Source organism: Alexandromys fortis, unplaced genomic scaffold, assembly GCF_014885135.2.
Source record: "Alexandromys fortis isolate MF-2015 unplaced genomic scaffold, M_Fortis_MF-2015_v1.1 scaffold_161, whole genome shotgun sequence".
In the NCBI taxonomy this organism is placed as follows: Eukaryota; Metazoa; Chordata; class Mammalia; order Rodentia; family Cricetidae; genus Alexandromys; species Alexandromys fortis.
This window is the reverse complement of record NW_026068073.1, coordinates 764,284-772,080: the sequence shown is the minus strand read 5'-3', so window position 1 is coordinate 772,080 and position 7,797 is coordinate 764,284. Positions and strand designations below refer to the sequence as shown.

Here is a 7,797-nt window from a genome sequence, read left to right as displayed (position 1 = left end):
TTTTTTTTTTTGGTTTTTCGAGACAGGGTTTCTCTGTGGCTTTGGAGCCTGTCCTGGAACTAGCTCTTGTAGACCAGGCTGGTCTTGAACTCACAGAGATCCGCCTGCTTCTGCCTCCCGAGTGCTGGGATTAAAGGCGTGCGCCACCATCGCTCATGACAACTCTTATAAGGGAAAACATTTAATTGGAACTGGCTTACAGTTCAGAGGCTTAGTCCATTCCTCCATAGCGGAAGCATAACAGCCACAGGCAGACATGATGCTGGGGAGGGAACTGAGTGTGCTGCACCTGGATCCATGGGCAGCAGGAAATGATAGTGAGCCACTGGGCCTGGCTTGAGCTTCTGAAACGCAGAGCCCACCCCCAATGACACACTTCCTCCAACAAGGCCTTACCTCCTAATAGTGTCACTCCCTATGAGCCTGGGGGGCCATTTTTATTTCAAACTACCACCTGAACTATTTGGAAAGAACCATGACTTCTGAGGCCAGCTGAATCTAGTTTAAGTCTTTGGCTTGTCTACTTTGCTGTTTGTTTGATTTGCCCTCCCTAGCTACTCTGGGTCCTTACTTCTCTTCCTTTGGCAGGTGATTTTCCACCCGGAGTTCCTCTCCTCCACGAGCCCTCTGCTCCCTGTGGACTATGAGGAGTTTGTCCGAGGCTGTCACCTTGGGGTCTTTCCCTCCTACTATGAGCCCTGGGGCTACACACCTGGTGAGTGTGGGGGGAGGGAAAGGGGTAGCAGAGTGCTGGGGTTTGTGCAGTTCTGGCTTGAACCTGCAACATGGCTCCTCAGTTTAGGGATGATGGTAAGGGCAGAGCCTGTTCCATTATACGGTTTTGTGACACAGAAGTCCACAGGGCTCAGGACTAGAAGACTGGTGTGGTGTTCATTTCCGGTGGTTGTCAAGGATAACTTCGTCTCCAGTTTGCTGGCTTGTGATCTCTCAGAACCGTGAGGTGCTGATGAGCAAGACTGTTCCCAGTGCCTCTCAGAGTTGCTATGTAGCCAAGGCTGGACTCGAACTCCTGATCTTCTTGATTCTACTTGCAGAGTGCTGGGATTACAAGCCTGCACCATTGCGACCTATTTTACAGTGCTGGCTGTTGAACCTAGGGCTTTGTGCCCACCAGACAAGCGGTCTACCAGCTGAGCTTCCTGGTCCCCTCTCCACACCCTGAGCTCTGAGATGCAATCGCCTATTTCAAAGTCTCCCTCACTGAGGGAAGACCATGGGGCTTTCTTGTGAATTTTGTTTTTTTATGCAGGGTTTTGTGAAACCCAAGCTGGCCGCAAGCTCACAGTGTCTGAGGATGACCTTGAACTCTTGACCCTCCTACCTCTTGAGTGTATTATAGGCACATTCATCAATTCTCTCTCGCAAGCACACTCTCTCTCTCTCTCTCTCTCTCTCTCTCTCTCACACACACACACACACACACACACACTAAGTGAATCATTATTTCTCTTCCTTACAGAGCTTGGGTGAGGGGTTACTCAGAGGAGTGTGGGCATCCTTAAAGCAGTCCTATCACAGAGGAGTCTCCCCACCTCCATGGCTGCAGCAATGGGGCCTCCTCCCACAATCTATACTGTAGGACCTCCTACGGCCATAAGACCAATAAGGCTGGAACCGAATTACACATGTCTGGGAGGAGATGTGGGAAGGAGTGGCTGGAATCTCCAGAGAGGGGTAACGCCCACCCCCTCCTTCTGTGAGGAAGCTGCAGCCCAGGCCTTGAGGGTCACTTGCAAGTTCTGGCACTGCTCTAATTAAGATAGTAGTGGCCGGGTGCTGGAGGCAGAGGCAGGTGGATTTCTGTGAGTTCGGGGCCAGCCTGGTCTACAGAGTGAGTTCCAGGACAGCCAGGGCTGTACAGAGAAAACCTGTCTCAAAAGTCAAAAAAAAAAAAAAGATACTTGCTGCCATGCCTGAAAAGCTTTGTTCTACCACGGGGTCTCTGTCCCCTAGACTTGAACCCATGGCAGCCCTTGCCTTACCTATCCTGAGCCTGGGATCACCGGCTGCCATTAGCTCTCTCTGAGCTCTTTCCTCACCCCTAGTGGAAGCAAGCGCACTGGGAAGGCTGAAGCAGCAGTCAGCATTTCACGGCCTTCCTGGGCTCCACAGGAAACCCCCAGACAAACCAGGTAGCAGCCAGGATATACACCTGCAACGCTCACTAATGGACGCAGAGGCAGGAAGATTGGGAGTTCAGGGTCATCCTTGGCTGCCTCCTGAGTTTAGGGTCATCCTGGGCTACATGAGACCCTGTCTCATAGACAGTGACTGGAGAGATGACTCAGCAATTAAGAGCATTGACTAAGCCGGGCGGTGGTGGTGCACACCTTTAATCTCAGCACTTGGGAGGCAGAGGCAGGCAGATCTCTGTGAGTTCGAGGCCACCCTGGTCTACAAAGAGAGTTCCAGGACAGCCAGAGCCACACAGAGAAACCCTGTTTTGAAAAACATACATACATACATATACACACACACACACAAACACATACATACATACATACATATCTCAGAACAACAACCATCAACCTGACTATGACCATGTGATAATCCAAAGTTTATACTCTGACACCAGGCACACATGCACACACACAATGTATCTTATGTGATGATTAAATAAAGTTATGTAAGCCCACCGTTAGCGTTCCATAAATAAGTATCCTCTTAATCACGGGCTCTTCAGCTGATTCACTTTTCTGAGTCTCCTAGCTTCCCTTCCTAGAAATGGGGGAGGCCCTCAGCACCCCTCAGGTGCAGCCAGGGTGTGCTTGGCGCAGTTGCCAGCAGTTGCCAGCAGGTGGCAGTGTAGAGGCGTCTCTTGCGGAGCAGGCTGGAGACCTGCTGAGTTTGGTTTCCCACTCTTGGCCCTACAGCGGAGTGTACCGTCATGGGCATCCCCAGCATCTCCACCAACCTCTCGGGCTTTGGCTGCTTTATGGAGGAACACATCGCAGATCCCTCAGCTTACGGTCAGTACAAAGGGAGGACAGCAAGGGGGGTCTCGCCCACAATTCAGACTTTTTTTTTTTTTTTTTTTTTTTTAACAAACCCTGATCCCTGCCTCTGTAGGCATTTACATTCTGGATCGGAGGTTCCGCAGCCTGGATGACTCCTGCTCGCAGCTCACCTCCTTCCTCTACAGTTTCTGTCAGCAAAGCCGGCGACAGCGCATCATCCAGCGGAATCGCACAGAGCGGCTGTCAGACCTGTTGGATTGGAAGTACCTAGGCCGGGTATGACCGATGACTTCCCTTTCCTTAGCCTCAGCTGGTTCTGTAGCCTTAAGAGGCTGGAGATGGATGGGCGATGGTAACACACGCCTTTAATCCCAGCAATTGGGAGACAGAGGCAGGCGGATCTCTGAGTTCCAGACCATCCTGGTCTACAGAGCTAGTTCCAGGATGCCAGTGAAACACAGAGAAACCCTGTCTTTATAAAAACAAAAAGAAAGAGGCTGGAGATAGGGCAGCATCTCTTACTTATAATAATTGCTGTCTCTAAAAAATTAATGGGACTGGAGCCCTGGTGGCACACACCTTTAATCCCAGCACTCAGGAGGCAGAGGCACACAGATCTCTGTGAGTTTGAGGCCAGCCTGGTCTATAAAGAGAGGTCCAGGAAAGCCAGGGCTGTTACACAGAGAAACCATGTCTTGAAAAAGAAGAAATTAAATTCGTTGCTGGAGAGATGGCTCAGTGGTTAAGTGCACTGGCCGCTCTTCCAGAGGACTAGGGTTCGATTCCCAGGACCCACATGGTGGCTCACAAACATCTAAAATTCCATTTCTAGGGGATCTGACAGACATACTCGTGTGCACAGACACAACAAGCAGGCGAAACACCCCTTTCCATAGAAAACAACAACAACAATAAATCCGGTGGCCCTGTGTGTGCAGCACTGAAAAGAGGATACCTGGGGCTCACTGGATAGCCAGCACCCTCTTTATGGCAAACCCCCCATCTCAAAAAAACAAGATGAAGGCCCGGCATTGTTACACATCTTTTATTTCAGTACCTCACCTGCAGAGGCAGGTGGATCTCTGTGAGTTCCAAGCCAGCCTAGTCTACATAACAAGACGTGACTCCAAAAAGAAAAAAGAAAAAGATGGGCTGGAGAGAGGGCTTGCTGTGGTTAGGCACACTTGTTGTGTGATTATCAGCATGCAGACACCAGCACTCACAGGAAATACTGGTCATTCCACCGCCGGGAGTCAGTGCCTCTTCTGGTCTCTGCACGGCACACATGCGCAGCTTACACACACGTATACACGTATACACGCATGCATATACTCACACATGAATAAGCAAATCGTAAAAAGAAGCTCCTGAGGCATAACACCTGAAATTGTACTCTGGTCTTTGTAGATGGGTACGTGTGTGCACACACACACACACACACACATACACACTCACGCATACATACATCAAAAAAGAAAAAGAAAAGTAAGGACACAATCCCAGAGAGCTTAGACAACAATGCGAACCCTAAGAGAGACTTACATAGATCTAATCTACATGGGAAGTATAAAAAGACAAGCTCTCCTGAGTAAATTGGGAGCATGGGGATCTTGGGGGAGAGTTGAAGGGGAGAGGGGAGAGCCAGGGAGGGGACCAGAGAAAAATGTAGAGCTCAATAAAAATCAATTTAAAAAAAAAAAAAGGAAAACAAAACAACCTAGAAATAGCATCTGGCCAGCATTTTTTTCATTTGTGTGTAGTGGTGTGCCCAGTCAGCACCTGATCTGAGAATTTGTCTGCCCTGTGGTAAGGTGTGACAAAGATTGCCCGTGCCTAGCCAGACGGGGCATTTGCAGTTACATAAGGACATTTACCTAGGACAGACAAGTCTGCCCAGTGAACTTGTTTGCCTAGCGGTGTAGCAAAATGGAGCCTGCTGACGGTTCAGAGCCAGTTGGGCATGGGTAGTCATCCCCTCAACTCGAAACAGACAACAATCAGGTGGGGCCAGCTGTATCTATTGGCCCAGGCTTGTTATCCTGGGTACTTGGAAGGGGGAGGCCAGGAGAACTATACTATCTATAAGCCAGCCTAGCTAATTACCAAGGGAAAGTTGGCTGTCAAGCCCTTGCCTAGACTCCTCCTGTGACAGGGGTAGAGCTTGGCTCAGTGTTGGCTCAGGGGAAATGGGGTGGTTAGGTTGTAGACCCTTACCTAGAACCTACCGGAGTGTAGAGACCCTGCCTTGCTTCCCCCAGTGATAATCTGGGGAGTGTGGTTCTTTTAATAAAATATATGGCCAGGCAGTAGTGGCCCATGCCTAATAAAACAGCACTCGGGAGACAGAGGCAGGCCGATCTCTGGGTTTAACAGGACCACCAGGGCTACACAGAGAAAAAAAAAAGTGGCTGGGCTTGATCTGCCAGTAGCTGGAGTGTAACTCTGACATATTCTGTCCCCCTTTCTGCCCAGTACTACATGTCTGCACGCCACATGGCCCTGGCCAAGGCTTTTCCAGATCATTTCACCTATGAGCCCCATGCGGTAGATGCGGTAAGTGAAGCCCGGACCAATGCTGGGCCGGGCAGGACAGGCTGGTTTGGGACTGACGGTTAATGAACACTAATGAGGGCTTACATGGCGCCCGTTCACCCTGCTTGTGTCTGCTCCGGGTTATGCAGTCCCAGGGGTACCGTTACCCACGGCCAGCCTCCGTACCGCCATCGCCCTCACTGTCTCGACACTCCAGCCCACACCAGAGTGAGGATGAGGAAGAGCCCCGGGATGGACTACTGCGGGAAGACAGTGAGCGTTATGACGAGGAAGAAGAGGCTGCCAAGGACCGCCGCAACATCCGAGCACCGGAGTGGCCCCGCCGGGCCTCCTGTTCTTCCTCCACAGGCGGAAGCAAGAGAAGCAACTCAGTGGACACTGGCGCCTCCAGCTCACTCAGCACACCCACTGAGCCCCTGAGTCCTACCAGTTCCGTGGGCGAGGAACGTAACTAAGCCCCTCTACCCCACTCCCTGCCTGTCCTGTGCCCCTCCTGCAGAGGGCCTGATAGATGGGAGGGTGCCTGAACCCCACTCCAGACCCTGAGAGGGACCCGTACCCAGTGTGGTCCACAGCCCAGCCTGTTTCAGACACTCCAGCCCCTGGGCTCCAGTCTTGGAGCCCCCACACTCCACACCGCTGTGTGCCTTTCTTGAATTGCAGAATGCATTCTGTGTTCTGGTCTGGAGTCTCCAGACTCAGACTGGGTCCCAGAGGCCAGGAATCTGCCTTTGTTCTTCGATGCCAGAGGTTTTCAGCCTCCTAGTTTATTGTTTTCCAGGCTGCAGCTTCTTCATTTGATCCTAAACCACAGAGTATGCTGTGCCCAGGCCTGCCCCCAAGACCACCTCATGTTAGAATCTGTGGCCTCCCTGCAACCGGGACGCCAAGTGCAGAGTTAGGACGCCTCAGGGATTAACATAGTTGAATATGGGCTGGTCAGAGTGCTTGCCTGGCACACCCAGGGATCTAGCTCTAACACCTCACCTGTAAACCTGAATTGCTGGTGCACCTCTGTAATTCCAGCACTCAGTAAGTAGAGGCAGAAGGGTCAGGCGTTTGTCTTCTGCTACACAGGAAGTTAGTTCAAGGCCAGGCAGGGCAAAAGTCAGTGAAGCAAAGGTAACAGTGCTTAAGGTCCTCCATTTCAGCCCACAGCTGGGATTCCAGGACAGGCTGCAAGCTTGATCTCCCTAGGTGTGTCCTGCTCATTTCTCCCAGGGAGCATGCAGAGTTGGACCAGACCCTTTTGCCTTCTTGTGGACCAGAGGTTATTCTTCCCTTTGGTTCCAGGAAATGCCTCCTGGAACTTTGAGAACAGGATGACTATCAACCCCACAACGGCTCAGCCTGCGGTGAAACAGCTGGGCTCTGGCTCCCAATGGCCAAACCAGGAGTCTGATCACTGTGCTGTCCCCTGGTCCCCTTTCCTGATCTAGAACCAAGCCCACTGGCTTCTCGAAGCCCCATGTGTACCTCAAGGCCTTTCTGCCTGCAAGCTTTGGCCTGCCCCAGCTCTTCAGTGAAGGGGGGCCCTCATACCTGAGGCCCTTCTTGGTTTGCATTTGGAGGGGGAGGGCAGAAGGTGTGTGATTGGAGTGTGTCCAGATGAAAAAAATATACGTGTATTTAAGAGTTCTGTGTGGCTGAGCATGAAGTCCTGTGGTGTGGTGTGTCTCCCCTCCGCTCCCCGGCTGTGTATAAGCTTAGTTTTTCAGGTAGGACTTTGGCACGTACCCCAAGGTGGTGGCTCAAATCTGCAGTAGTCCTGCCTTAGCCTCACAAACACATAGCAGGAGCCCCAGCTTCCTCCTGGTTTCAATCTGCTCTTGCCTGCCCAGGGCTTCTGTGCAAAGCCTTGAATTGCTGTTGGGAGACGATGGGGTTTTCAGGAAAGGTAATGTTGACTTAGTTTGGATTTGAGGCTGTGACACTGGGTAGAAAGATACGTGGGCTCGCAACAAAGGATCCAAAGTTCAAAGCCTCCCTAGACTGAGGAAAGACCCAGCCTCAAAGAGTGAAAAGCAGCCTCCTGGGGTGTGGCCAAGCAGGATGTCAGCCAACACCATGAAAACCAAAACTTAAATTATGTTTCTCATTCACACTGGCTACTTCCTTGGTTCTTGGACCTCAGTGCCTTCTGCATGGCTGAGTTCTCCCTTCAATCTCTAAACCTGAGGATGGGGTGGCCAGACTACAAAGCAGTGATTGTATTGGGTCATTTTCCTACCCACGTGACTATCCACGGAGCCGTTTCACCCAGCCC

The 7,797-nt window shown here is 51.4% G+C and overlaps 1 protein-coding gene across 1 annotated transcript in view; it reads left to right on the top strand.

The window, feature by feature from the left end:
* The window catches only part of Gys1 (glycogen synthase 1), a 20,308-nt gene extending 13,142 nt beyond the window's left edge, over window positions 1–7,166 (top strand). Inside the window, 5 exon segments of the mRNA XM_050121358.1 lie at window positions 589–715; window positions 2,895–2,990; window positions 3,091–3,254; window positions 5,451–5,531; window positions 5,660–7,166. Coding sequence (XP_049977315.1) covers window positions 589–715; window positions 2,895–2,990; window positions 3,091–3,254; window positions 5,451–5,531; window positions 5,660–5,986 — 795 coding nt within the window. The 3' untranslated portion in view covers window positions 5,987–7,166.
* Window positions 7,167–7,797: the final 631 nt, after the last annotated feature.